At 37.1% G+C, this 26,896-nt stretch overlaps 6 protein-coding genes across 10 annotated transcripts; 4 read left to right on the top strand and 2 right to left on the bottom strand.

The window, feature by feature from the left end:
- Position 1: 1 nt before the first annotated feature.
- On the bottom strand, positions 2-1,610 carry LOC104712071 (uncharacterized). Its single transcript, XM_010428875.3, has 2 exons — positions 745-1,610; positions 2-368 (listed from the first exon to the last, which is right to left on the bottom strand). Coding segments are annotated over exons 1-2 (615 nt in total). The 5' UTR covers positions 1,359-1,610; the 3' UTR covers positions 2-367.
- Positions 1,611-1,998: 388 nt separating this feature from the next.
- On the bottom strand, positions 1,999-10,096 carry LOC104712070 (structural maintenance of chromosomes protein 1). 4 transcript variants are annotated; one of them, XM_010428874.2, is made up of 19 exons: positions 9,342-10,091; positions 8,986-9,222; positions 8,642-8,875; positions 8,247-8,485; positions 7,584-7,850; positions 6,908-7,178; positions 6,408-6,532; positions 6,099-6,208; positions 5,895-6,002; positions 5,680-5,819; positions 5,423-5,512; positions 5,133-5,341; positions 4,627-4,796; positions 3,899-4,008; positions 3,438-3,814; positions 2,992-3,243; positions 2,430-2,657; positions 2,240-2,309; positions 1,999-2,127 (listed from the first exon to the last, which is right to left on the bottom strand). In XM_010428874.2, exons 1-18 carry the CDS (start codon positions 9,780-9,782, stop codon positions 2,261-2,263), a joined length of 3,657 nt encoding a protein of 1,218 aa, XP_010427176.2. In that variant the 5' UTR covers positions 9,783-10,091; the 3' UTR covers positions 1,999-2,127; positions 2,240-2,260. The 4 variants fall into 4 exon arrangements, with proteins under 4 accessions (XP_010427176.2, XP_087322442.1, XP_010427175.2 ...); XM_087466316.1 differs by having other exon boundaries at positions 2,240-2,311; positions 2,435-2,657; XM_010428873.2 differs by having other exon boundaries at positions 1,999-2,309; positions 9,342-10,096.
- A 1,124-nt stretch (positions 10,097-11,220) lies between these two features.
- LOC104712069 (glutathione reductase, chloroplastic) lies at positions 11,221-14,686 on the top strand. 2 transcript variants are annotated; one of them, XM_010428872.3, is made up of 11 exons: positions 11,221-11,755; positions 11,910-12,135; positions 12,235-12,513; positions 12,601-12,777; positions 12,963-13,016; positions 13,132-13,280; positions 13,443-13,506; positions 13,580-13,750; positions 13,833-13,967; positions 14,079-14,169; positions 14,351-14,686. In XM_010428872.3, exons 1-10 carry the CDS (start codon positions 11,247-11,249, stop codon positions 14,118-14,120), a joined length of 1,806 nt encoding a protein of 601 aa, XP_010427174.2. In that variant the 5' UTR covers positions 11,221-11,246; the 3' UTR covers positions 14,121-14,169; positions 14,351-14,686. The 2 variants fall into 2 exon arrangements, with proteins under 2 accessions (XP_010427174.2, XP_087322439.1); XM_087466313.1 differs by lacking the exon at positions 14,351-14,686 and having other exon boundaries at positions 11,263-11,755; positions 14,079-14,170.
- Positions 14,687-16,947: 2,261 nt separating this feature from the next.
- On the top strand, positions 16,948-20,736 carry LOC104712068 (F-box/LRR-repeat protein 17). The gene is made up of 10 exons (XM_010428871.2): positions 16,948-18,064; positions 18,295-18,396; positions 18,675-18,819; positions 18,912-19,096; positions 19,241-19,345; positions 19,456-19,553; positions 19,654-19,853; positions 19,931-20,083; positions 20,255-20,353; positions 20,446-20,736. Exons 1-10 carry the CDS (start codon positions 17,433-17,435, stop codon positions 20,515-20,517), a joined length of 1,791 nt encoding a protein of 596 aa, XP_010427173.1. The 5' UTR covers positions 16,948-17,432; the 3' UTR covers positions 20,518-20,736.
- Positions 20,737-22,142: 1,406 nt separating this feature from the next.
- Positions 22,143-24,595, top strand: LOC104712067 (tryptophan synthase alpha chain, chloroplastic-like). Its single transcript, XM_010428870.3, has 8 exons — positions 22,143-22,602; positions 22,912-23,058; positions 23,178-23,243; positions 23,345-23,530; positions 23,820-23,897; positions 23,994-24,071; positions 24,167-24,226; positions 24,319-24,595. Exons 1-8 carry the CDS (start codon positions 22,411-22,413, stop codon positions 24,451-24,453), a joined length of 942 nt encoding a protein of 313 aa, XP_010427172.1. The 5' UTR covers positions 22,143-22,410; the 3' UTR covers positions 24,454-24,595.
- An 81-nt stretch (positions 24,596-24,676) lies between these two features.
- On the top strand, positions 24,677-26,748 carry LOC104712066 (kinetochore protein NDC80 homolog). Its single transcript, XM_010428869.3, has one exon. It carries the CDS (start codon positions 24,876-24,878, stop codon positions 26,595-26,597), a length of 1,722 nt encoding a protein of 573 aa, XP_010427171.1. The 5' UTR covers positions 24,677-24,875; the 3' UTR covers positions 26,598-26,748.
- The last annotated feature ends 148 nt before the right edge of the window (positions 26,749-26,896 follow it).

Here is a 26,896-nt window from a genome sequence, read left to right as displayed (position 1 = left end):
AGGTAAAAATTGTTGACTCGATTGATTTTATTTCCTGTTTAATCTGTATAGAAGAATCTATAGATTAAAAACCTAGACAAACACGTGCTAAAAACAGAATTACAGGTACGTACATTAACATAAACAAAGTTTTTATGAAACATAAGTGAGACAAAAGTGTTATCGTGTCATTAGTATCAATCACCCTGATCCCAAAAACCAACAACTTGTACAAAAATCTACTGAAATCTTTTTCGGGGGTGGTCTATGATAATCTCTGGTTTTGATCAAAAGAAGTGAGAAATGAAAAAGTCACTGTTTGCCTGGTTAACTAAGTCATCTCCATCATCGAGTGAGTAAAACTGGACATCAAACCCAGCAAAGCTCATCTACACACAATTAAAAAAAAAATCATCAATTCTAGTTACAGTTTTACCAAACAAAAAGACAGAACAGAGAACACATCTGTGTGATTCCAAGATCTATGGCTAAATAACGTACACACCTTTAGACCAATAAACAAATCTAATAAAACTACTAAACTAGTAACAGGCCAAACAAGTAAGGTCTCATGACAATTTTGTTTTTCCAAATTTTAGTTCATTATCCTTATGAATGGCAAAAAAGCTATAAAAAATCGTAGAATTAATCTATCTCAAGATCGTTGGATAGAGGCAGAGCTAAGATCCCTAGACACACTCTAGTATCTCTATTGAATTACGCAAAGGACCTAATACAATAAACGAGAGGGATGAACATGCATACCATCCGGAGGTGCCGGGTCGGTTTCCGGTGGATCTCGGATCGGTTCGGATCCTCTCATACCCGCCCGATTTAGGCCGTCCGATCTGTCCATAACCGAAATAACCCTGTCGTGGCTGTTCCTGGTTCAGATTCGGATTGGAGTCGAGTCGAGGTTTCTCATCCTTGCGAACAAAGCCTGGCCTAAGATGGGGAGGCACGAACTTATTAGGTTTCGAGGACATGGACGTCATTGGAGCAGGAGCAGGCACATCCTGGACTTTCTCAGGAGTCCGAACAGGAAAGGAAAGGGAGGAGCCAGGTCCGGTATGACCTAAGGGACGAAGAGAGATCTGATTCGGATCTGGATCAGAGACGGCTTGATCTGAAATCTTCGGAGATGGAGAGAGCGAAGGCGTGGTAATGGTGGTGGTGACAGGGGAAGGAGATCTGAGAGGTTTGGGAGAAGGTTTGGTGAGGACGAGCATACGGCCATTGGAACGAGCGACGGAGGAATAAGAAGCGGGGGAGGAGTTGGAAGAATAAGGAGAAGAAGATGAAGAAGAAGAAGGAGGATCTTTGTGGAGGATGTGGTTGAAGTTGATTGAGGTGTATTTGTTATTGGCTCTTGCCGCCATTCAATTTTTTTTGCTTTTCTGCTTCGAATTAATCGAATCTTCTCCCTCTCCGTAGCTTTTAGGTTAGAGATGTTGAACCAAAGGAAGAAGAAGAAGAACTAAAGAATGAAATGATTGATGAGTCTCTCTTCTCTGTTTTTTAATTTTCTCTCTGCTCTGCTTCTTCCTCCTCCCTCCGCTTTATTTAATTTTCTATTTTTCTTTTTCTTTGAAATTTGAGTTTAGTCTTTAATGATTACGAAAGAAGACAATGGAAAAAGGAAGACGCAAGTGATGTCACTCCTAGGCTTCTGACACGTATCCATCGTTTTATTTTTTTTAATTAGTTTGAAAATAAGACATAAATCATCAATTAAAGGACAAATTCTGAAACTTTAGTTTGGATCTTATCCGCTAATACATTTGATTACGAGTTTTTATTAATCAAGTCTGAGAAGGTCAAACCCTTTTCAATTTCAAGCCTTTTGCCAATGTTAAAGCCCCAACATAGATTGTATTCTTGAATGGGACGACAGAATGGCTTTTGATGATTTTGACTTCGTAGTCCGTATTAAAGAAACTTTGGTGTACTTTCTTCTACTTGTGAAATAAACATGTCTCCAATTTTTTTTTCATAATCCTATATACGACGTCAACCAGATTCAACTAATATCAAGAGTTTCCTTATATCACATTAAAGAAAAGTTCCACATTTGTGTGAGAGATCTTCTTATAAGGTCCTATGCCGAATCAAATCGCAAATAAATCACCATACCACTGTGAAAAGTACCTATCAACATTGTATGATACATAATTAAAAACCTAGAAAATCACAACACCATTCAGACTATTCAGTACTTGCTAAGTTGCTATATACCAAAGTTAGGGTTCATACTTCTTACCTAAACCCTAAACCTCCCAATTCACGATTCTTGGTAGCTCCTAAGGTCAAATGACATTGTACTCGAGCAACTGCACCAAATTGAATCCACCAAGTAGTTCTCAGATATTAACCCCAATTTTGTTGGTATAGTACCAATAGAAAAAAAATAGACGCATGTAAAAGAATATTATTGATATGGAAATCCTCACCTCCTCTCGGTGTCTCTGTAAACTCCAACCAGAGCTTCCGCCTTGTCATAGAAGCTGTCCTTGAGAGATATTACAATGCTTTGGAAGCCATTCCCATCCTCTGCATCTTGATTGTCACGTCCTGCTTGGCATGACTTGCTACGAATAAATTTAGCAACTTTTGCCACGTTTAAATTATCTAGCGCAGCATCCACTTCATCAAGTATGAAAAACGGTGAAGGCCTATAGCTGAAATATGGAAAGAAAAGCAACACCATCAATACCTTAAAACAACCGACCACAGTTAACTTCCTTTGCAAAACAGCTACTGTATATTTAGACGATCGTAGGCCAAATCTCAGATCATAAAGAAAAGGAAACCTACTTTTAAAGATGGGTATTTTACTAGGAACAGAAAACCCAAAACGACCCAGGAAAACCAAATCAAAGTTTGTTGCTAAGGATTCAACAAATCTGATCATTCCAGACACAAATAACAAATTTCATCACCGTCTGCTAGTCCAAATTCAAAGAGTGAAACTAAATCAATATAAACCTACAAAATCTAGGTCGTTGAGGATACCTATGGATGGAGAAGAGCAACGCCAAGGCCGCAACTGTTTTCTCTCCTCCAGAGAGCTGTTCCATGTCACGGAATCGCTTTGTTGGGGGCATTGTAGTATACTTTATACCATGTAGAAACGGATCATCCTCATTTTCTAGGTTTAGATAAGCAGTCCCACCCAGTGGATGCGTATTACTCTTGGTTAGTTGCTTATAGATCTTGTCAATGTTGCTAGCAATGTGGTTGAAAGCTTCCATAAATAGCTCATACCTGCACAACATTTTGAAGTGAGCATAAGAAGCTATAATGGAATATATGAATTTATTTGCAAAAACTATGTGCACATCTTGAATCTTCAGACTTTTTACTTGTCCGGTTTTGGTTCCATCATATAGTCGTCGATATCTGGTAACAATTTTCTTCGAAGCTCTAAAGATCATTTTACAAGATATATATTGAGTTACCTCTTCTGCTTAACAGTATTATAGGCATCCGCTACTTGCTTCTCCTCTTTCCTGGCCGCTTCAAACTCCTGGCTAACTTGTTTTTCTTTCTCTTGTATAGCCTCATACTGGTCAAGTGCTCTCAAGTTTGGAGCCGTTCTTTCAATCTCTGATGTTTTAGATTCTATTTTCTGCCTGAATTCCGCCTCCACTTTTTCACGAGCAGATGGTCTCCGTTCTTGGAGATAAGCTCTATCCAACTCAGTAAAGTCAAACTGTGGCCCATCGGAGTCATCTTCCTCCATAGCATCTGATAAAACAGGAAGAGTAATATGTTCGAGCTCACACTTCTCAACTATTTCCTGTTTCTGCGAGATCAGCTGCTCAATTTGTGTTTCCTGATATCATATGGAAGCTTTAGTGTATACATGCTCAGACATTACATATCTTTAGGGAAAGGATTTGATGAATCTTCATTGTACCTTCGAATGTATTTGACGATTGAGCTTGGTTATGCTTGTTGTCGCTTGAGAGGCCTGCTTTTTCCAATCCAGGATTTCCTTCTCATACTCCTCCGACTTTTGTTTGCATTCTGCAAGCAGGAGCAATAGATAGTCACATCTCTAAGAAAGAAGAAACCAGTGCAGTCTTTTTGCTCGGCAAAGAACAGTAGACAGATAAGGTGATAATCAAATTATATGGTTTTGTAACTTATGCTTATACAAGAAAAGCAAAGAAAGAGTAACAGGGCTAGAGAATCAATCATACTGAATCTTCACACCAACCATCTATCAGCCTCAAGTAATTATCTCTATATGATAGCTTTCTTTCTGAATTAGATTAAGATGTAGTGTATCCATACATTTAAGCAAGATGTTGAGCAAATCAAGTATATCCCAAAATTGTTCAAACCTTAGACATAGCAATCAATATACAAATATCAAGGATTATGTAATGCAAACAAACAATTGGTTGGAAAAGGCATGTAAATTGAAAATTGCCGAAGTAACAGGGCCCCAACTCATGGCCAACAGTTGAAAATTGCCGAAGCAAACTCAGGTCAGATACAGACAATGTGCTTTTACTGGATCATGTTAATGTCTGTTACGAATGAAATCCTCAAATTGACAACTCAAAATGGCACTGAGTTTCAAGAAAAGCATAGGACTAAAAAGGCCATAAGATTTAATGTTAATATAGAATCACATACCTCCCATTTCCTTCTTCCAATTGTTGATTTCATTTGTAATTTTTTCTGCTGTCTCCTTACGTTCAGACATCGTCTTCTGTATACCTTCCAAATCAGTTTCCAAAGAACTGATAGAAGACTCTAGCTTTCGAATTCGTGAACCCACATCTCGGTTTTGCTCATATTCCAGCCTGGAATTCGAAAAAGTGATTTTCATGAACCGACTAAATTACTACTTTACTCTGATCATACAAACTCAAGCTCCATTCAATAGAAAGCAGTATTTCAACTCAGCCAACCAGTTAGCAGGTAGCAGAGTTTTCTAACACAGGTTTTACAGGCAACAGGATACTGACCCTTACAGACATCGTGTTTATTAAGAAACAGGAATGACAAGTTGACTTCAGAATCAGAGCTTTATGATAGCACAGACATGGGAAAAATAAATCGAAAGAGACTAACACTGTATATGTGAAGTTTAACTAGATCTGATATGTAAACAGAAAGACAGAGCAGAAGAGACATACTGGTATTTTAATTTAGCAAGCTGGTTACTCAGATCCATCCTTTCTTCAGCCTCCATTTTAGCATTCTTGAGCTGAGTTTCTTCATATTCACGTATGTTTTCAACCCCAACCGACTGGCTAAAATCCTTATAGATACGGTCAACAATCTCATTGATTCTTTTCTCCAACTTCTTCATTTCTGTTATTCTTTTATCGACCTGAGTTTTAGCCTACAATAGATACCAATGGCATTCAGTCATATTGTCATCAGGTTTTAACTCTACAAAATATCAGAAAAGATAGAAAATTACCTTAGCGAGTTCAGGATCTACGCGTTCAATTTCTTTAGTAATATTCTGCTTCTCTTGCTCAAGCTGTGGAAGTTTGTCTTTGATGCTTTTCTGTTAAAATCACCAATTAGTATTTTCTGAATAGTGACAGCTCCTCCTAGCAGAAGGAAAGATAAAATGTGTGCTACTGTATGGCATTCTTATCCCTAACAGGATTCCCTTGACAACAGCAAGTAAGATATATGAACTCATCTTGGAAAAGATAAATTGGTTGTTACCTTCTCAATTTCAGCATACTGAATCTTTTTTTCAAGTCCACTTATTTTTCCAGATATTTCAGACTCCTTCATCTGCATTTCTCGAATAGATCCAATATTTTCCAACTGTAGCTCATATTCTTCTTTCTTTTTCTTCAATCCTGCAAAACGAATATTGGCTCTAAGACACTACATCAGAAGTTAAGAGGCTTTTAACCAGCTAGTGAAAAACCAACCTTCAATTTTCTTATCATCCCATTTATTAGACTTTGCTTCCATTCCACCACTGGTACCACCAGTCATTGTTCCCGACTTTGTGAGTAATATACCATCAACAGTCACAACTAAAAATAATAGAAATCAGGATATGTAAGAAGTAAAGCCAACTTTAGCGCAAGTATATGAGTAAGTTACACCTAAAGAAGGAAACAGGAACATACCTTTAAATCTCTCTCCGGTCCAGCTAAGAGCCTTGGCTTCTTCAAGTTCGTCGCAGACTAGAGTATTTCCAACAGCAAAAAGGACCGCATTCTCCAATTCAGGATCGAACGTAGGGTAGTTAAGGACCAAAATACATAATTTAGAAACCAACTCACATATACCTTTCTATACTTCTCAATCTTTGGTTTAATATATTAAAATAATCTCAAGCTACCAACTACGCACGCAATGATATGAATCCAAAAAATGAGAAATTGCAACCTTGAGTATGCCAAAGTCATATCACTTCACTTATTTGCAAAGGATATTGGATAACATCGAAAACCAGCTTTGCAGTGCCACCCAAATTTCTCAATTTTTCAAACACTTTCTTGACACGTACTGACTGAAGAGGAATAAATGTCATAGGAGGAAGCCTTTGCTCTTTCAAGTACTGCAAAGTACAAATTAAAAAAAAAAACTCATGTCATCCCATAATCGTCTTAAACATTTACTTCATATTGCGTAAAAGCAAGGTAGAAAAAGCTTCGAAAGTGTCAACTTTTAATTATATGGAATGAAGTCTGCATGGAGATGATTACAGCATATATGTTACATACCTAAATAATATGAATTGATAATCATTAAGTGGTGGTAGTGTTTAAAGTATCATTAATTAGTTGGCATAGGCCAGAGAGTAGTAATATGGTAAAGATATCTTACTCACTTGTACTGAAACTATAATTGTCAGCAGAGAAGAGATAGCAATTACGAATTATGAGTTCACAACTTGCATAGGATTAGAACACCAAATGCATAATATAAGTACCTTGATGCAATCTTTTCCCGTGTTTTCATCTTCTACAACTACTGCATCCATAAATCTTCCCATAGCAACAGTGACAGCAAGGTTATACTTCTTCCGATTTGGCCGACAAAGATCAGTCATCCGACCATGAACTCCTTGAAAAAGACGCTTGAGAGACTCAACAGCTTGTGTTAGCCGACTATCTCTCTCATTTTCATACCTTTCAGCTGTTAAATCACTTAACTGGTTTTCTACTTCCTCGATTCTCGTCTTCAAGTTTTCAGAGGCATTCCTGTTCATCATATAAGCAGGTTAGAAACTATCAAGAATAAAGAAAAGGTTCAGTCTGGTCTGTTGCACCACAAGCAAAAATGAAGCTTTGTCCACAGCCTTTAGCCATGAAATCTGTACAGCGGAAGATTCTGAATTTGAGTATCAGGAGATACAAAATGTATTCTGCCTGCTCAAGAAGGGGTTTATAATCTGAATAGAGAAGACTGAAAAGAATGTGTTCTTGATAAATGAATTACCAATATCTCTCAAACCATAGTTCAAAAGATGAAGCAACCGTAAGAAAATCTCAAGGGAGATAGTTCAAAAAAACTTGCAGCAATGTGTAGCATTTAAAGGATATCATAAAAACGCAAGTAAACCATCCAATTGTAGACAATCTAGTGAGTAGAGGTCTTATACTAACCTGGCATCTCGATGCTTCTCTTGCAGTGCACGTAACTCCTTTTTCAGACTAGTTGCTTCATTCTTATATTCTGAAGTAGATTCTTCAATATTTGTTTGCCTGGATATAAATCCCTTAATTTGTTCATCAAGATCAGTCTTTCTATTTATTAGTTGCTGGTAATTTTCTTCCAGATTTTTCAATGCTTCAAGATCAGTATGATGTTGCCTATCTAGAACCTCGTACTCATCTTTTAGCTTAATGGTTTTCATCCCAGCTTCTTCTTTTCTGAGACAAACCACATTGATAAACATGAAAATAAATCGATCAGAAAACCAGGGATTCATACGGATTTTAAGAGGTTGAATATGCATAGTAGATGGTGAAACTAGAAGAAGATGCATATTACAAAAGTTACAACAAAGCACCAATAATAGCGCCTGTAAACAACTAGATATATGTCGTTATGTCAAACAAACACTTATATATTTGTTTTCTTAAACTATTCTTCAAAGCATAGAATAAGTACTCGTACCCAACAATTCTTTCATTAAAAAAAAAAGCATGGCAATATTCATTACCCCGCAAAAACTCAAGCAATAAGATTAAATATCTATAACCTCAAGACAGTTGGGAAATGGCAATGCTTCTGTCTACGAACAGAAAGAAATCCTTAAAACTTACATTCGGAAATAATCTTGCAGTTGACTGTCGAGCATTGGGAGTTTTCCGCTGCTATCTTGTCTCTTCTCATTTAATCTTTCCATTTTCATATTCAGCTCCTTAATGCTACGCTGCATCAGTTCAATTTCCTTGGAATGCTTCCCTTTTTCTTTTTTCCTCTTATCCACCTCCTTTCGATTGCTCTCAATTTTTGATTTTATGCGAGCTATCTCCTCTTTAAACCTCAGAAGCTCAGGTTGCTACTCCACAGAAAAGGTACAGATAAAAGTTACTCAAGTGAGGAAGTAAAATTCTAGAGGATAACAAAACAATAGATTGTAAGAGATGTCTGGAGATGCTATATTTGGGAGGGAAAAATACAATCAGTTAAACACAGATTTTCAAGGTATACTTACAATTTTTCCAAGCTTCGAGCTTCTCTCAGCAATTTTCTTCTCACGTTGAGCAATTTCTTTCAGATACTTTGCTTGTTCTACCTTTCGCTTACCAGCTTCTTTTTCAAACTTTTCCAGCTCTCTCATGACATCTTTACGATTGCTCTTTTCAGAATCAACATCCTCAGTCGCCTTCTCTATATCAGTTTCAATGTTATACAATTGCCATAGGAACCGTTCTCTCTTCAAAGCTTTCTGCATGGCGTGAAGACAAATTAACAAGAACGCAGAAACAAAAAAAGATCACCAAAATAAGTAATAAAGCACTTCTCCACTAGAGAACAAAGGCAAATCCACATAAATACCAGTTCTTCCTGCAGCCTAAGATGCTTCTCAGCTTCTTCCTTCTGTGCTTTCTTAAGCTTCTTCTCATTCCCAATTGTTTTCTTCTTCTGGTATATAAGCGCTGCTTTTTCTTCAGCGCTGGCCTTCTTCTCTTCTAGTTCTTCATACTCTTTCTTAAGCTCCTCGGATCCAGAAATCTCCTCCAGGAGTCCAGTGAGTTCTTTTGGATTCTTGGAAGCAATAGATTCAACATCACCCTACAATTTGACATGCCAGAAGTTATATACACCCAGATTCAAAATTAAATCGAACTACCAGACTCATTCATAGAAACAAAAACAAAAATAGAATGAAAGTGTAAAAATTCTCAACACACCTGAAACACCAAGAAATTACGAGCCTTAACAAGAATCCCTAGAGATCGCAGCTTCCCATTGTACTCATCAAGATTCACAACCCTATTATCGATACGGTACTCACTCCCACCAGCGCTAGTAATAGTACGAGTGAAATGAAGCTCTACACCATCTTCCATCTGATAAACGAGTCGAACAAAAGCTCTCCGGCCTCTCTGTTCCTTGTCACGATCATCAAAAGCGTAGATAAGATCCTTAAGCTGGGAACCACGGAGTTGACCGGTACGAACACCAAGGACGAAGCTAATAGCGTCCATTAGGTTAGATTTGCCGGCACCGTTGGGACCAATGATAGCGGTGAAATCCTTGAAAGGACCAACCAATTGATGACCTTTGTAAGATTTGAAATTCTCCATCTCGAGTTGCAGGATCTTCCCCGGTGGGGCTTGTATCGCAGGCATGGTTTGGAGAAGGAGATCTCGGAGTTGGTTTCCGGATAAAGAAAGCAGCGGATAGTGAAATTAGCCAAATTAGGGTTTTCTAGAAGGTTGGGGATAAACTAGAATAGGAAATTGGCGGGAATTGGAAATTTTTAGAGGGCGAAATCTCTCTCTTTCTTTCAATGGATTTCAGAATTCATCTCTTCCCCTAAATCCGCGAGTCGAAAAAGCCTAGAAGAGAGTTTCACAGACTCAGTGGGTTTTTTTCTTTTTGTAATCAAAGGGGGCCTAGCATACGGCGCCGTTTCAGATGCTGAGGCCTAATGATACGGTGTAGTTTCATATGATGGCTCGACTCTTTTGTTTAGAGATTTTTTTTTTGGATCAGTGACTGTTTTGTTTCTTTAAGTGAACTTAAAAGTACATTGAGAAGAATTTTATTTTTAAAGAAATTTAATTGCTTTATGAAATTTTGCAAGAAACATATATTAAGGGTTGAAATATATGTTTCATGGTATGTATTCTATACATTTTGTAGTTTAAATATATATATATATATTCAACTTGACATTTAAAGGGATTTGTGTAAAATTTACAAATCCTTATGTTATTCAATCATAAATTTTAAAAAGTCAATTGAAATTCACTATTATTGAACTGATGATTTAAAAATCTACTTAAAACGCTCTGTGAAAACGTTTATTTCTTTTGAATCTAATTTAACATGACATTCAAAAAAAAAAAAAATCTACTTAAAAATCTACTGTTATTCAAAACAGTTTGTGAATTTAAATTTTAATGATTTTTAAAGATTCAAATTTGAGAGGATTTGTTTAGTTAAATACAAAAATTCAAATTTTTAGGTGGGATTTAAAAAAATTTTACAATAAATCATATCAACTTAATCATGGTTTCAATACACATCTTGCTCATGCATTGGATCAAAATATAAACTTGGCAACGTTTTCCTAATACCAAGGCAACACAAAATGCATCCAATTATATAATAGTTTGTTTGAGGCAAATATTAAATCCTCTAGCTTAATCACTTAATTAGTCTCCTTCACATGGGTCATAGCAAATCAAGGGAGGTTGGACTGGTTATTTATATTTCTTCCAATAATAAGCTTCTCCATATCCAAGAGGTCATTGCACAACCATGAACCATACATGGACTTTGAAGGTTGTGTCCGTAGAATGTTGTACATTACTATCATTAGATTATTCATTATTTAAGACGACAAAGATCAAAGCCGAAGTAAATTATTTATAGTTTTATACCATTACATCGTTTAACCATTTGACAGTCACTTCGTTGTTATTGTTAAAAAGTCTTGCCGCTGGAAGTTGTATCCGTGTTATAGACTTATAGTAGTGTCATGGACTCATGGGTGAGTTATCGTCAGTTTGGTAGAGTCTTTATGACCACACAAAAAAACATGTTATAAATTGTAAAAAAAACAATTAAATATATGTCATAAATCTATGGAATGCCACAAGTTTAATTATCGAAATAAGCATATACAGTACACGCACCCAAACTTGAAAGAACAAAAAAAAAAGAAAAAGAGAGAGAAAGAGGAAGAATCGTGGAGAGAGATGGCTTCGACTCCGAAGCTAACAAGTACAATCTCATCTTCACCATCTCTTCAAATCCTCTGCAAAAAACTCCCAATCGCTATTCATCATCTACCATCATCTACCTTTCTCTCGCTCCCTAAAACCCTAACCTCTCTCTATTCCCTTCGTCCCCGTGTCGCCGTACTCTCAAACCACCGGTACTACCACCACTCTCGCCGGTTCTCTGTTAGCGCCAGTTCCGACAATGGAACTGACTCCGAGCGCCACTACGATTTTGATCTCTTCACTATCGGTGCCGGAAGCGGCGGCGTCCGCGCCTCTCGCTTCGCCACTAGCTTCGGTGCATCCGCCGCCGTTTGCGAGCTCCCTTTCTCCACCATCTCTTCTGATACTGCTGGTGGCGTCGGTGGAACGTAAGATTTGTTTCTTCTTCTGGCTTGTTTCGTTTCATCTGCTAGTGAATTTGAAGCATTTGATTGTGTTGTACAGAGATGTAATTGTAAGCTGTGTTAGATTTTAAAATTCAAAAACGAATTGAGTGAATTCGTTTTTTGGTGATCTCTATAGGTGTGTACTGAGAGGATGTGTTCCAAAGAAGTTACTTGTGTATGCATCCAAATACAGTCACGAGTTTGAGGACAGTCATGGATTTGGTTGGAAGTATGATACTGAGCCTACTCATGACTGGAGTACATTGATTGCTAACAAGAATGCTGAGTTGCAGCGGTTGACTGGTATTTATAAGAATATACTGAGCAAAGCTAATGTTAAGTTGGTTGAAGGTCGTGGAAAGGTATGCTGATGAAGCTCGGAGTTTATATATATAGTTCATATGCTTTGACTTCTATGTATTAGTTTTAGGTTGATGATATGTTTATATATGTGTGTTCAGGTTATAGACCCACACACTGTTGACGTAGATGGGAAAATCTATACTACGAGGAATATTCTGATTGCAGTTGGTGGACGTCCTTTCATTCCTGACATTCCAGGAAAAGAGTTTGCTATTGATTCAGATGCTGCGCTTGATTTGCCTTCCAAGCCTAAGAAAATTGCAATAGTTGGTGGTGGCTACATAGCCCTGGAGTTTGCTGGTATCTTTAATGGTCTTAACAGTGAAGTTCATGTATTTATAAGGCAAAAGAAGGTGCTGAGGGGATTTGATGAAGACGTGAGTTAAAAATGAGAGTTACTTTGGCTGCTTTCGTTTTGTTCTCTTTTGGCTATTTTCTAATTGTAATTATTATTCTTGTTCCAGGTCAGGGATTTTGTTGGAGAGCAGATGTCTTTAAGAGGCATTGAGTTTCACACAGAAGAATCCCCTGAAGCCATCATCAAATCTGGTGATGGCTCGTTGTCTCTGAAAACCAGCAAGGGTACTGTTGAGGGATTTTCACATGTAATGTTTGCAACTGGTCGCAAGCCCAACACAAAGGTATAACATAACTTTTATTTCGAAGGCTGATTATAAAATGAAAAAGTGTTAGCAAAGTTCATTGCTTTAATACTTTGTCTACGATAAACTAACCTCTGCTACCCCTTATTTATTACTAAATGGAAGCTACTACAATGGTAGTAGAATATGACTGATCATTGATGTAATGTTGGCTGCTATAACAGAACTTAGGGTTGGAGAATGTTGGTGTAAAAATGGCGAAGAATGGAGCAATAGAGGTATGATCAAATGTTTTACTTTCTTGTCACTTGGTATTTCTATTAATGCATCATGCACAGTTCTCTTGTTACTTATTGTGTAACTGTGCTCCATGTTTCCACTTTGTTTTGTAAGGTTGACGAATATTCACAAACATCTGTTCCTTCCATCTGGGCTGTTGGGGATGTCACTGACCGAATCAATTTGACTCCAGTTGCTTTGATGGAGGGAGGTGCATTGGCTAAAACTTTGTTTCAAAACGAGCCAACCAAGCCTGATTATAGGTAACATAACAATCTTTACTTTTGATGTTTAGACCTTGAATTTTTGGTGATTGATGAGAGTTTTCTCTGTTTAGTCTTTCATGCTTTTTCAGTAATGTAGAACATTTTATAACTGTTGTCTCTGATGGCTTTGGTTCTTTCTGTGTGTTTATGATCAACTAGAGCCGTTCCCTGCGCCGTTTTCTCCCAACCACCTATCGGAACAGTTGGTCTAACTGAAGAGCAGGTAAGTAGGATGATTTGTTGAAAATATGTTTATCGTGTGTCACTGTATATAAATGTTAGATACTTGTTTGCAGGCCATAGAACAATATGGTGATGTCGATGTTTACACATCAAACTTTAGGCCATTAAAGGCCACGCTTTCAGGACTTCCCGACCGGGTGTTCATGAAACTCATTGTCTGTGCAAACACCAATAAAGTTGTCGGTGTTCACATGTGTGGAGAAGATTCACCAGAAATCATCCAGGTTTGACTGTTAACATGATTCATCTTATCTGACAAGTATACACAGAAAACATGTATGATCGAATTTGAACTTTATTTGGCAGGGATTTGGGGTTGCAGTAAAAGCTGGCTTAACTAAGGCCGACTTTGATGCTACAGTGGGTGTTCACCCCACAGCGTCTGAGGAGTTTGTCACTATGAGGACTCCAACCAGGAAAATCCGCAAAGACTCTCCTGAGGTTTGTTTGTGAATTGCGAACAGTCAAACTTATCCATCTAGTTATTTCTCGTTGTTTTGCGACATGGAAAAAAGATTGGAACTGAGATGTGTCTTTCCAATTTCATTTTAGGGAAAGGCAAGTCCTGAAGCTAAAGCAGCTGCTGGAGTGTAGAGAAGGTGGCAATAAGATTGTATTCACGGCATTGGAGCTCCCTGATAAGGTATTTACTAGTTTCCGAAGTACTGGTCCTAGTTTCTAATCCTAGAAAAGACATGCAATGCATTAGCTCAGAGCCTCATATACCATGCTTAGGATGTCAATTCTGCCCACCCCGCAAAAAAAGGTTAGACTAGAAGAATCCTCCGTAACTGTGCTTGATATTTTGACTTGCATGTTTGCAGGAGAACATTGTGTCTGTGAAGAAGAAGCTTTTTCTTGGCAGAGAACAATGTTTTTAATGTCGCGTGGAGATATGATCGCCGTCCTGCAATACTTTTGATCGTTTGACCTACACGATCAAATTCCTCGAGAGAGATTGTAACTTTTCCCGAAAGAGCTCTAAAACTGAACCTTTGAAATCTTGTGCCATCGTAACGGCTGTATAGATATATGAACAATATCGAGTTTTCTTTTGCTTTGTTAGTTTTTTTTGGGTACTGTGATGAGCTTTTATCTTTGAAGCCACCACGTGAGACTTCATGTTAGCATCGTTGCGAATGAAATAAGCTTTTGACAAATCGATAAATTCAACACGGTCACTATTCAGAGTCTCCCACCAAACAGTTAACAAAGTTACAAAACAACCAAAATATATATTTTACTAGGTCGTAGTCCGCCCATTCGGCGGATTTGTTTTCCTTTTTGAGATTTTTCATGATTTTTTATTTTATTTTTTAATGTATTTTTAATAAATCTGGATATATAAAAATTTATATGTTTTATTGTGTTTTTAATCCTCTAACTTCATTGGACGTTTTTCGTTTGGTTGATGCAGACGGTTGCGGCAGCGACAGCGGCTGCATCTACGTTTAACCGTTGAATCGAAACAACGTTTAAAAACATAGACGTAGGTCGCAGCGTTTGCCGCAGCGTCAAGACGCAGATACCTACGGCAAGCAAACGAACAAACATATTGTTGTATTACTTAAATTTGTTATTTTTATTATAACAGAATATTAAATACAATTAGAAAAAACTAACTATTAGACATATTCATTTTTCTATCTTTTTTTTGTGAAATGTACATTGTTCTATCTTATATGATAAAATAGTTCTTTTTGATTGGTTACTAGGAGAGACCATTTTCTATTATATATAAATTTGTTTTTTTTTTATTATATGATACTTACATATATGTTAGTTATGTGAGTTACTAAAATCCCACACTAAAATACATGTCTTTAGATTGATTCTCCCTCTCATTCAAATTAGTTGTCGTTTAAAGTTTTTGCATACATTAAAAAACAATTTTAATTTTTGTTTAACCTTTTAATAATCGATTTTCTTGAAAATAAATTGTAGTTGTCATTACAATAGCGCACTCTATATTAAATATTGTCGAAAATATACTTTAGTTGAAGAGACCGATTCTCTCTTTCATTTTAGTTTGTATCATTGCTTTGTATCTCGGGAATGGATAGTTCAACTTTCACATATTTATAGGCAAGCTAATCGTCTTAACAACAGATGATCCAACTATATTTTTACTTTGCCTTAAGGCTTGCATATGTTAGAGGATACTCTTATTGTTGTGGAGTCGCTTGTTGAGGCTGATGCCCATGAAACTGTGATTTCAAGTCATGTTTGTTTGTAATTTTTTTTTTGTCTTGAATAAATTGCAAGTAGACTTGTGCACTACAAAAAAAAACCTAGATTCATATTAAAATTCATTCATGCAAAACTCAATGAATTAAAAAGTATACATTTAAAAAACAGTTGGAGAATCCATTTTACAAATTTACGTTACATATATTAGTTAATTACGTTATTTAATGTAGACAACTTTGGTGAGCGACTTGGGAGAGTCAAAATTAAAAGTATGTATTTATAAATAATTTTGTAATTGCAATTGAAGCAAAATCAATCTCATAACGGTAACAAAAAATATTATGTACATAAGTGAAACCGCCAATAATTGGGCTGATAATATTAGTTAGATATAATAAATATGTTTGATGTTATGTTTTATTATAAATTGTCTATAGTATATTTTTAGCTTAATTTATTACAATTTTTTTGTATGTTAATACATTAGAAAATAGTTTGTAATACTCTGTCTTGTAAGATATTTAGAGGTGTTTGCTTGTTGATAACAAATTACATATACTGTATGTTATTTATGTAGATAATTTACATTTAAATGTATTAATTGGTTGGTCAACCATAAAGTGTGTCATGACTCATGATGTTATTTTTTGTTGTATGATTTTTTTAAAATATATATTAGGTATTTAGATATAATAATATATTTAAGTTTAATTAAAATGGATATTAATGTGTTTAAATTTGAGGAAAAAGACATATGTATATTAGTGTATTATTAAAGGTGTTAAGTAATTTTGTGAATTTTGGACAGATGTTAAGCTCTGGACATCTGTTAGTCTCAGGTTGAAAGTTTTAGGAGAAACTCAACTATATTATATAAGATACCAAAATATTTATTTTTAGACTAATAATTAGAAGTGAAAATATCTGAAATTAAAGGAAATATATAATATAATAGAGATATAATTTACAACAAAAAATATCCCTACCAAAATGTTAAAAATCTGTACTAAATAGTAAAAAATAATTAATTCTATTAAACATTATTTATAAAATATTGAATGACCATTAAAATAAATAAAAATTATGTACAAAGAGAGATTTTTGTAATAAATATGTTCCAACCAAAAAATAAAGATAAATCAAATACTATGTCATAATTTAATTTATTAGCTTATCACGACACGATTTCCAGATTCTCTACTAATATTTATTCATTGTCTTTGCTTTAACTAGTAACTAATTACTACTAATTGTTTTTTTTTTTTAAATATAGGAAGAATCTTTTCCTTACAAAATAGCAAAAAAATAATATTAGTCAACTTATTATCGGCACTGGTAAGTACAGTGGATCCCAACGTCTACAACAACAAAAGAAGACCACGTGATATATTCCCAAAAAAACTAAGGGGTAAAACTGTAATTCACGAAGCTAGTAGACCTCACGCTCCTTTGTTATTATTAGCTGAGCGGCTACCGTCTTTCATTTTTCAACAATTTTAACATCAATTTTTGCTTCGGTGTCTTTCGAAATCAGTCGCGCGAAAACACCATTTTATCTCCCGCCGTTGCTTCCCTCCTCTTTATTTTTTTTTCTTCTTTTCATTTTGGTTTTCATTTTTTGTTCTTTTCATCTCTCTGCCTCCACTCCCAATCCCAAATCTCACTCCCCCCAAACTCCATCTCCCTCCTCTCTCTCTCTATCTCCCAAATCTAACGATGCAACCTCAGCCGCATATTTCTCCAGCCACCGCAACCGCCGCGATCTCAGCCGCGCTTGAATCTCAGCGCATTAGAAAAAACCGAGGTAGTTACAATTGCGGTAGATGTGGTCAACCTAAGAAAGGCCATGTCTGTCTCTTAACTCCAACTCCATCTGATGTTCCCACTACTCCGATCGCCACCGAGCCGGTCACCAGCTGCATCTCCGCCGCCGCTTCTTCTTCCCGTTCTACCGTCTTATCCTTAACAGCGGCGCCGTCTTCTCGTCAGTCATTCACTCACTTGCGCCGCGCTTTGTCTTTCGACGACGTCGATGCGCGTAGTAATTCACTGGATGAGCCCGATCTGGACGCTGCGTCGACGGATCTGGATCTTCATTTGGATACGGATATCGTTCAACCGGGAAGGTTTCATGCCGTGGGTTTATGGGAGGTGCTTAAGAGGCTCCCGCCTTCGAGTTTGCTGATGGCGGCTAGGGTTTGTAAAGGATGGAGAGAGACATCGAGGAAGATGTGGAAAGCGGCTGAGGAGCTTCGTATTAGGGTTCCGGAGAGAGCTCAGATTGGATACATCGGATCTTTATTACAAAAGTGTCCTCGACTTATTAGACTCTCACTTAAGATCGAGAGGTGATTGATTGATTTGATTCATTTTTTCGTAAGATCTATTTAGATCTGAGAGTTCTCTAATGAATTAGAATAATCGAGTTTAAAGTTATGGATTAATGAACTCTTTATAATTATCGACGATTGATAAACTAAAAAAATATTAATTGTCTTCTGATTCTTGGATTAATTGCAATTAATCGTAACGATCCATGTTTCTGATTGGATTTTTTTGTTCTCTTGTATATGTGCAGTGATTTTGATGCGACAACTCTGGCCTGTATTGCATTTTCTTGTCCTAACCTGGAGGTTTTGGAGATTTCTACTTCGGGTGCAGCTGTCAATAGGATTACTGGGTAAATAGTCTTGTTCGAGTCCAGATTTTTTGAGTTGCTATGCGAGATTGAGATGATTAGGCTTCTTTGAGTTTTATGGGATCAGTGTCATGATTGTAGAAACTGTTGGTTCTGTTTGATGTACATTCATCTGGGGTAAGCAGTCATTTAGCATGTGATTTATCTTAGATTTTTGCTTCTGACGGGGATTTATGGTTTTGATGGACTTAGAAATTGTTGTGTTGTTGTTCTTCTCTGGATCTGTCTTTGATTGTTCAATGGTTTTATTGTATGAATAGGGATGAGCTGGGTCGCTTTGTTGCTAATAAACGTGGACTTACAAGTCTTAAGATGGAAGGATGTTCCAACCTAGGAGGATTTTCTCTTTCTTCATCAAGCCTTTCCACTCTCTGGCTATCGGATCTTCATTCCCTCACAAAGATGGTAATTAAGTTTCCCTCTTTTTCGTCTCCATAGTGCAGATGGTGAATTTGTATGTGTCTAAGCGTAAAATATATTGTTCTTCTTTTGGTCAGATCTTCAATTGTCCAAATCTTACAGAAATTTCTCTGGAATTTTCTCGCCAAGAAGATGATTCGACTGATCTTGTAACAATGGTTGATGGTTTGGGAAGGACTTGTACTAGATTGCAGAACATTCATATAGCCTCTTTGAAGCTTTCACATCCTGTAGTACTTGCGCTTACTGCTGTGAATTTCAGGTTTGTCTAATATCTATGTTTCTACTCTTCGTTTTGTTTGAAAAAAATCCACGTTAGACACATTTAAGAAATTTTACCATTCTCTGGAACTTTAAGTCTCGTATATTCATTTGAGAGATTGATGTCAGTTTCCTTATTGTCCAGGATGTTGAGAATGCTCTCGCTAGTTCTTGGAATAGATATCACAGATGCATCTGTAGCTGCCATTTCCTCAAGTTACACAAACCTTGAATTGCTTGATCTGAGTGGGTATGTCTTGTTCTTGTTCAGTATATCTTACATGTATCTCTAGTGGTTCAGTTTTGTATTCACATGAAGAGCGTAAATTTAAGACATGATTTTTTTTGTGTTGGTTTTAGTTCCAGCATTACTGATACTGGCCTTGGGATGATCTGCGATGTGTTACCAGATACACTCTCAAAATTACTTGTTGCTCTTTGTCCCAACATTACATCAAGTAAATTCTTGATCTTTGGCTTGCATATGTGTTATATATACGTAGTTTATATAAGTTTATCCCTGGTTTCTCATTTCTTCTATAACGAATATTCTTGCAGGTGGCATTCAATTTGCTACTGCTCAATTGCCCCTTCTTGAGCTGATGGATTGTGGCATGACTGTGTCTGATCCAAATTTAGATAATCCGATCATTGAAGAGAATCCGAGTCCATATAAAACACCAGGCTACAATCAGAAGATGTTTATCAAACATAAACGGCTGAAGAAACTCAGTTTGTGGGGTTGCTCTAGTTTAGACGTGAGATTCTTCACCAGTGCTCTCTAAAAAGTTCTACCTTAATCCCATCTTCTCATAGTTTCTTCCTTTTGATGCAGGCTTTGTTCCTAAACTGCCCAGAGCTCAAGGACTTAAATTTAAACTTATGCAGCAATTTGCAGCCAAAGACTTTGGTGCTCCAGTGTCCAAAATTAGAAATTGTGTATGCATCAGGATGCCAGGACCTACTGACAGGAGCTATCCGAAAACAGGTAATCCCTTGGACATATTGTGTGATGTGTAGGGAGTGGACAATCTAATCTGGTTTACTGTATACAAATTAGGACCAAAAAAACTCTTTGTGATTCAGTTTGATGCAAAGTAAAACACTTTCCAGTTTGTGAAAGATTTGAATCTTAAGAGGGTCACCTGATTTGTGATAGGTTTCTGAGAACCATGCGGCAAATGAAAACCATATGCCACGGAAACGCTTGGCTGATGCGTCAAAGAGGATTCAGGCTTTACCTTCATTATACCAAGAGGTGATTTTTGTTTTATTATTTTTAGTTTTTTTTTCCAGAGAATTTGGAAAGTAAGAAAAACTGAAGTATTTTTTTAAAAAAATATATTGCAGACAAGAGATGATGAAATTTATACAGGGAAGAGAAGGAAGTTGGAGAAAGAAGTATGTACCATTATACAGTAATGATCCTCTATTTGACTCATCACATTTTGAATTTACCATCTCTATTTTTACTGTACTCTGTGTACATTTGATTATGTTGGATCACGTCTGTTGTTTCTCGCTTGTCAAACTTCACATGCTTTATCTTTGTTCTCCAATTACTTGGAATAAACTGTATAATAACATACTGTATTGTTTATTTATTTATTTTCTTTATATACTAATAAGGTTTTTTTAGTATATGATTTGTTGTGTATGCTTTACATAGATATAAGTATTCATTAAAAACTATATTGTATATTTATAATATATATATGTATTTTTTGCATATAAAATATGAGTCTAACAAGGTGTTCATTGGTTATCATGCTCATTTGTATTGTAAATGTTATGTTTGAGGGGGGTTGTGATTGGCAAAGATTGATAACACTCATATAAACCGCCTTATACTTGTCAGACTGTTTTAAATCGCTAGATTTTAAAAGCTTATTCTCGCAAATGTTTGTAATTACTGATGGTAACGGTTGAACAAGCTTTCTCTCTCTCTTCTCTCTCTCAAAAATCTTGCAGAGAAGAGAGAAAGCATCTAGTTGTATTCGTCGGCCAGAGTTAATCTGGTTTTTCTGTCCCATACTCTGTCGTCCAGATTTTTCTGGTAATGCCGTCCAGTTTGTTCAACTGACTTCAGTCCGACATCTTCCGGTTTTTACAGCGGTGGTTGGTCGGTTTTCGCCCGGCAGATTCGGCTCCCACATGCGATTTTGGCCGGTTTTTATCGTTTTCTTTTACTGTAAATCGGTTTTTGGCCGATTTTTTTAGTTTTATCTAGTTTCACTTTAAATAATATATCTGGATCTATGTATGGTGGGCCGTTTCGGCGATCTCCAACTAGTTCCTCGAGTTTGGTTTTTACAGTTTCCGGTGGTTTCCGCTGAGATTCTACAATATCTAATCCGACCAGATCGGGTGGTTTACTGTTTCTCTCTCAGATGTTAGTAAGCCGGTTTTGTTTCTTAAAATCTGTGGTTTACAACAAATCATTATGACAAAAAGGTAATGAAAAGAAGACGTATTTCCAGCGTATTTGGATTGCCTTTAGCCGTTTTCTACTTGTATATGGAACTTCGATTGAGCAAGCTTGTGGATCAATCAAATTTCTTTCCTTTTTCTAATTTTGCCAGATCTCATTGTTTGATGATTTGGAAAATTAGATGGGTTGAAATCCTTGTATTTGGATCCATTCTCTCTGTTTAAGCTGTCTCCGGTGAGAAACAACCAAAAATTGATGCTTCACACATTTTCCGGTGTCAATAGTGTTCACCGGTATCGGAGTTTTCAACAGCAAAGGATGACGGAAAGTTTTATCGTTTCTCTTGCAACATGGTTACACCACGTGTTTTTGTTATTGACATGTTAGAAGCGCAAGAGTTATCCTTCACAAAAACCTTTGATGTAATCATTTGGACATGGTTTTGGGCTTGTAAACTTGTTTGGATCAATAAATATAACACTTGGAAAAAAAAGGATGGTAACGGTTGAACTTACAAAATTGTTATCTTAAATTAAAATTAAAATTTATAATCTCGTATTATGTATGAAAAATAGTTGAAAGTTCAAATTCACTGTTCAAAAAAGAATAATCTTAGTCAAGTTTTAATAATAAAATCACATGTCGTATAAAATGGAAAATGATTTAACAAACCAAAAACGGAAGAACAAAAATCACCAAGTCAAAATAGGCTCCAAAATGCAAGTGACGGCGCTTTGACACACTCTTTGGCTGGTGGCTTTCACCTAACACTTTCTGCCGTATTAATCCCAAACGAAACGTGGGTCAGAGAGAGTTTATATAATTAGTTAATCCTCACTTTCTTCAACCAAACCCAATTTGAAGAATCCACAAGCTCTCTTCCAATGGCGATTGCTTTCAAATCCGGCGTCTTCTTCCTCCAATCCCCAAAAACCCAATTCGGATTCCGCCATTCTTCTTCTTCTCCTGATTCATCCCTTTCTTTCAAGAGATTGACTCCCATGGCGTCTCTCTCCACCTCTTCTCCTACCCTTGGTCTCGCTGATACTTTCACTCAGCTCAAAAAACAAGGCAAAGTAAGTTAATAAAGTCTCTCACTCTTTTCATTTTCTTTCGACTAGATTTGTCTCTCCCGGGTTTCTAATTGGATATGATAAGGTTTTGGAATCGTTAACCAATTTGTCTATCTCACGAACTTGAATCACAAAAAAAAACCAAACTAGTACGCATATGTGTTGCTTATGAATACTTGTCAGAGTGAGTAGCATTGAGCTAACTAGGTCTGAAACTTTGGTCATACTGATACAATAGACTTGTAACACTTCGTTGGGGAATATGTGGTTTATTGATTTATGATTTTGTATAACTTTTTTTAATGTGTGAAGGTAGCATTCATACCGTACATCACAGCTGGTGATCCAGATCTCTCTACTACTGCTGAAGCATTGAAAGTTCTTGACGCTTGTGGCTCTGACATTATCGAATTGGGTGTTCCTTACTCTGATCCTTTAGCTGATGGACCTGTTATTCAGGTTTTAACATCTAAAAATTCGAAATGCAAACTTTTATATTTGGATTATGTATGCTTCCATTGCCTGCAATTTTCAGTTTTGTTTGCTTAATATGCCCCTTTGTTTTCTATTTGATTTAGGCTGCAGCAACAAGGTCGTTGGAGAAGGGAACCAATCTTGATAACATCTTTGAGATGTTAGACAAGGTGAGTCTTTTTGTTTCTAAAGCAAAGAGATGTGTTTTGTGTCCCCCTGTCAGATGTCACATCATCATATATATGTATTCTTATTGTTGGACTTGGCGCAGGTTGTTCCACAAATATCTTGTCCCATTTCGTTGTTCACGTATTACAACCCGATTCTTAAACGTGGATTAGGGAAGTTCATGTCCAGCATCAGAGCTGTTGGTGTTCAGGGACTTGTGGTTCCCGATGTTCCTCTTGAGGAAACTGAGATGCTGAGGAAAGAAGCACTCGCCAACGACATTGAACTGGTAAGCATATGCTTCAAATGACGCATGTATTTTATCCAAGATTTCAACTATGAGTAGCACGATTCTCAGTCATTTGTGTCTATAGATTTTATATATTTCATTTGTCTGTGAAAATTCTATTTCCCAGTCTCCCTGACAGAAACAGTAGAAGCATTGTTTAGTGTAGACACTGAGACTGTATATGTGTTATTGTGTTTTGCTGAATTTACCTCTATTCATTTTGACATTCGGCTTTCAGTATCTTTTTGCCTTTTAGTAAACATAATTTTGCTCAATGTTTGTAATCAAGGTCTTACTCACTACACCAACCACGCCAACAGAGCGAATGAAGCGAATTGTTGACGCATCAGAAGGATTTATTTACCTAGTAAGATCCCTCTCAGTGTATATTTCTCTGTGCAGATGTTCACATGTGTTTTCTTAATCTGAGAATGTAATTCCCCCTTGTTATTGGGTTTAACAGGTAAGCTCAATTGGAGTGACTGGTGCACGAGCATCTGTAAGCGGAAAGGTTCAGTCGCTCTTGAAGGATATCAAAGAGGTCTAAAAACAGTTTTTTTATATATATACTTTCTCAGTTATCTTGTAATGATGTAGAAATGCTCAAGTTGTTTACCCATTTTTAATTAAATTCAGGCGACAGACAAGCCAGTGGCTGTTGGTTTTGGAATATCAAAGCCTGAGCATGTGAAACAGGTCCCCTCTAAAACCTTAACAAGATTCCTAAAGCCTCTCTTTTGTTGTCTTCATTATTGCTTCTTTGTTGACTAGTTTTGTTGTGTGAACAGATAGTTGAATGGGGAGCTGATGGAGTGATTGTAGGCAGTGCAATGGTGAAGCTATTGGGGGATGCAAATTCGCCAACGGAAGGACTTAAGGAGCTTGAGAAGCTCACCAAGTCTCTCAAATCTGCTCTTCTTTGAAAAGACAAAAAAAAACACATTTGCAGACAACATCTTGAGATTTTGTTTTTTGTTTTTCATGATTATATAAAATAATCAATTTGTCAATCTAGTTTGATACATTTCAAATATGATTAAGTTACTGTGTGACTCAAGCCACAAACCAGTTGCTCGGTTTCAAAATTTCTACATTAACCACACAGAATAATAAATACGCTAAAGTCTTTTCCATTGACTCATGAATGTTTCCAATTTTGGTTAAATTAGATAAACTTGCGACCCGGTTTGATATTCCGGTTCGAGTAAACCCGAAAAATTAGGTTTCCCAAAATTCGAAATTTTTTGAATCCCCGCTGCTATAGATTTGATTACTTTACGACCCAGTTGGAAGTGTCAGTGTCGGTTCTCTGAGAGAAAGAAAAAAAAAAAAAAGCAAAAAAGAGATGAGAGGCGGAGAAGCCGCGATAAAGAAAAGAAAGACGGTGGGTTTCGGCGGAGCGCCGCCGCCACCACCACCATCGATCGAGCAACATCGTCAATACTTTAACTCAAGAGACTCCGACGCCAGTTTCGCTAGCAGCCGTCCTTCATCGATCGGTTTAGGCGGCCGAGGTGGCAACGATGACAGATCTCACCAGTCATCGATGATTCGATCCATCAACACCTTCCTCTCTTCTCATAACTTCCCGATCGTTATCCGCGGTAATCCTGTTCCTTCTGTCAAAGATATCACCGAAACCCTAAAATTCTTACTCTCCGCCTTAGATTACCCTTGCGATTCCAACAAGTGGGATGAGGATATCGTCTTCTTCCTCAAATCTCATAACTGTCCTCATAAGATCACTAAATCTAGCCTCAAAGCTCCCAATACGCCTCACAATTGGCCTACTATTCTCGCCGTTGTGTTCTGGTTGGTCGAGCACGCTCGTTGCCGTCAACATCGACTATCAAATCCCACCTCCGTCGCCGAAGCTAACTCCATGAGTTTCTACGCGAAACAAACCTATCTTCACTACATTCGCGGCGAGGATGATTTGGAGAATGCTTTAGATGATGAGTTCATAGGGCAACTGGACGCGGAGAAGACTAATATGGTTGAAACGATCTCTGGTTGTTACGATGTTAAAGGTGAATTAGAGGCGAAACTTGAGTCGTTGAGGAGAGGTCCGTCGAAGAAAGAGTCTCTGGAGAGAGTTGTAGCTGATCTTGAGAAAGATGTGAATAAGTTTCGAACGATCGTTGTGGAGTATAGTGATAGGACCCAAGCGGTGGAGAAAGTTGTGGAGGAGAAAGATAAGGAGCTCAAAGCTAAGGAAGAAGAGAGAGAGCGAACCTCTCAAGAGAATAAAGAGCTGAAGAAGTCTGTTGAGCTTCAGAACTTTAGCGCCAGAGATGTTGAGAGGATGAGAAGAGAGTTACAAGCTGTGGAGAGAGATGTTGCAGAGGCTGAAGTTGCTAGAGATGGTTGGGATCAGAAAGCTTGGGAACTCAGCTCACAGATTAGTAATCAGTTTCATCAGATTCAGACACTTGCCATTGATTGTAACCAAGCTCTTAGGAGACTGAAGCTTGATGATATTCAGTTTGCTGTGAAAGAGAGAGGGGAAACACCTGCTGAGGTGATGGGTGTGGATTATAAATCTGTTGTGAAGCCAGCTCTGTGTTCGTTATATGATGGGATCAAAGGAAGCTCGGCGGAGAAGGTGGAGGAATTGATCACGTTACAACACCAGATGTCTGAAATGGCTTCGAAGATAGAATCCAAAAGGAGTCTTCTTGGGTCGGTTCAGTTGCAGATCAATGAACTCGAAGAGAAGATGAGGTTGGTGGAGAAGGAAACTCAGGAGTTTACTACGAAATGTGACATGGAGGCAAAAACAATGGTAGAGTGTGTGAAAACGGAGGCTTTGAATCTGGAAGTGGTGGAGAAAGAAGCTGCGGAGTATTTGAAAGCTTCGGAGCTTAGTTTGCAAGAAGCAGAGAAGAAGACTGAAGATGAGGTCCAAGCATGTGCTGCACAACTCTTTGCACTTATTGATTTGGTATCTAAACATAAAGAGTACATGGATTCGAAGATATCCGAGATCAAAACTGGTGTTGGTAAAACTGCCAGGTCTGTTGCAGAGATATATAAAGCGAGCTTCAAGAAGCACCATGGTATCTAAGGGATTGGATGGCATTGACTGAGCCAAGAGTTTGTAATTCATATCTATTGTTGCTTTTGTCAAATAGTTGTATTTGCTTGCATTAACGTGTGGTATGTATAAGATTTGGTCATCATTTGTTTTAATCAGTTTCATAAGAATTTCTTTGGCATATGCATGATGCATCAGGAAGTTTAATTGGAACTATGCTAGTATATAAAATCAGATTTCCATGAACTCATCCTTGTCCCATCCATTGCGTGGTCAGACCAAGACCATCTAAAAGTAAATTTAAATGCTTTTTACCTTTTTCTGACGAA

The sequence above is a fragment of the Camelina sativa genome, chromosome 9 (assembly GCF_030686135.1).
Source record: "Camelina sativa cultivar CO46 ecotype springtype chromosome 9, ASM3068613v1".
NCBI lineage: Eukaryota > Viridiplantae > Streptophyta > Magnoliopsida > Brassicales > Brassicaceae > Camelina > Camelina sativa.
The sequence above is the reverse complement of the archived record's forward strand: the minus strand, read 5'-3'. Positions and strand labels throughout refer to the sequence as shown.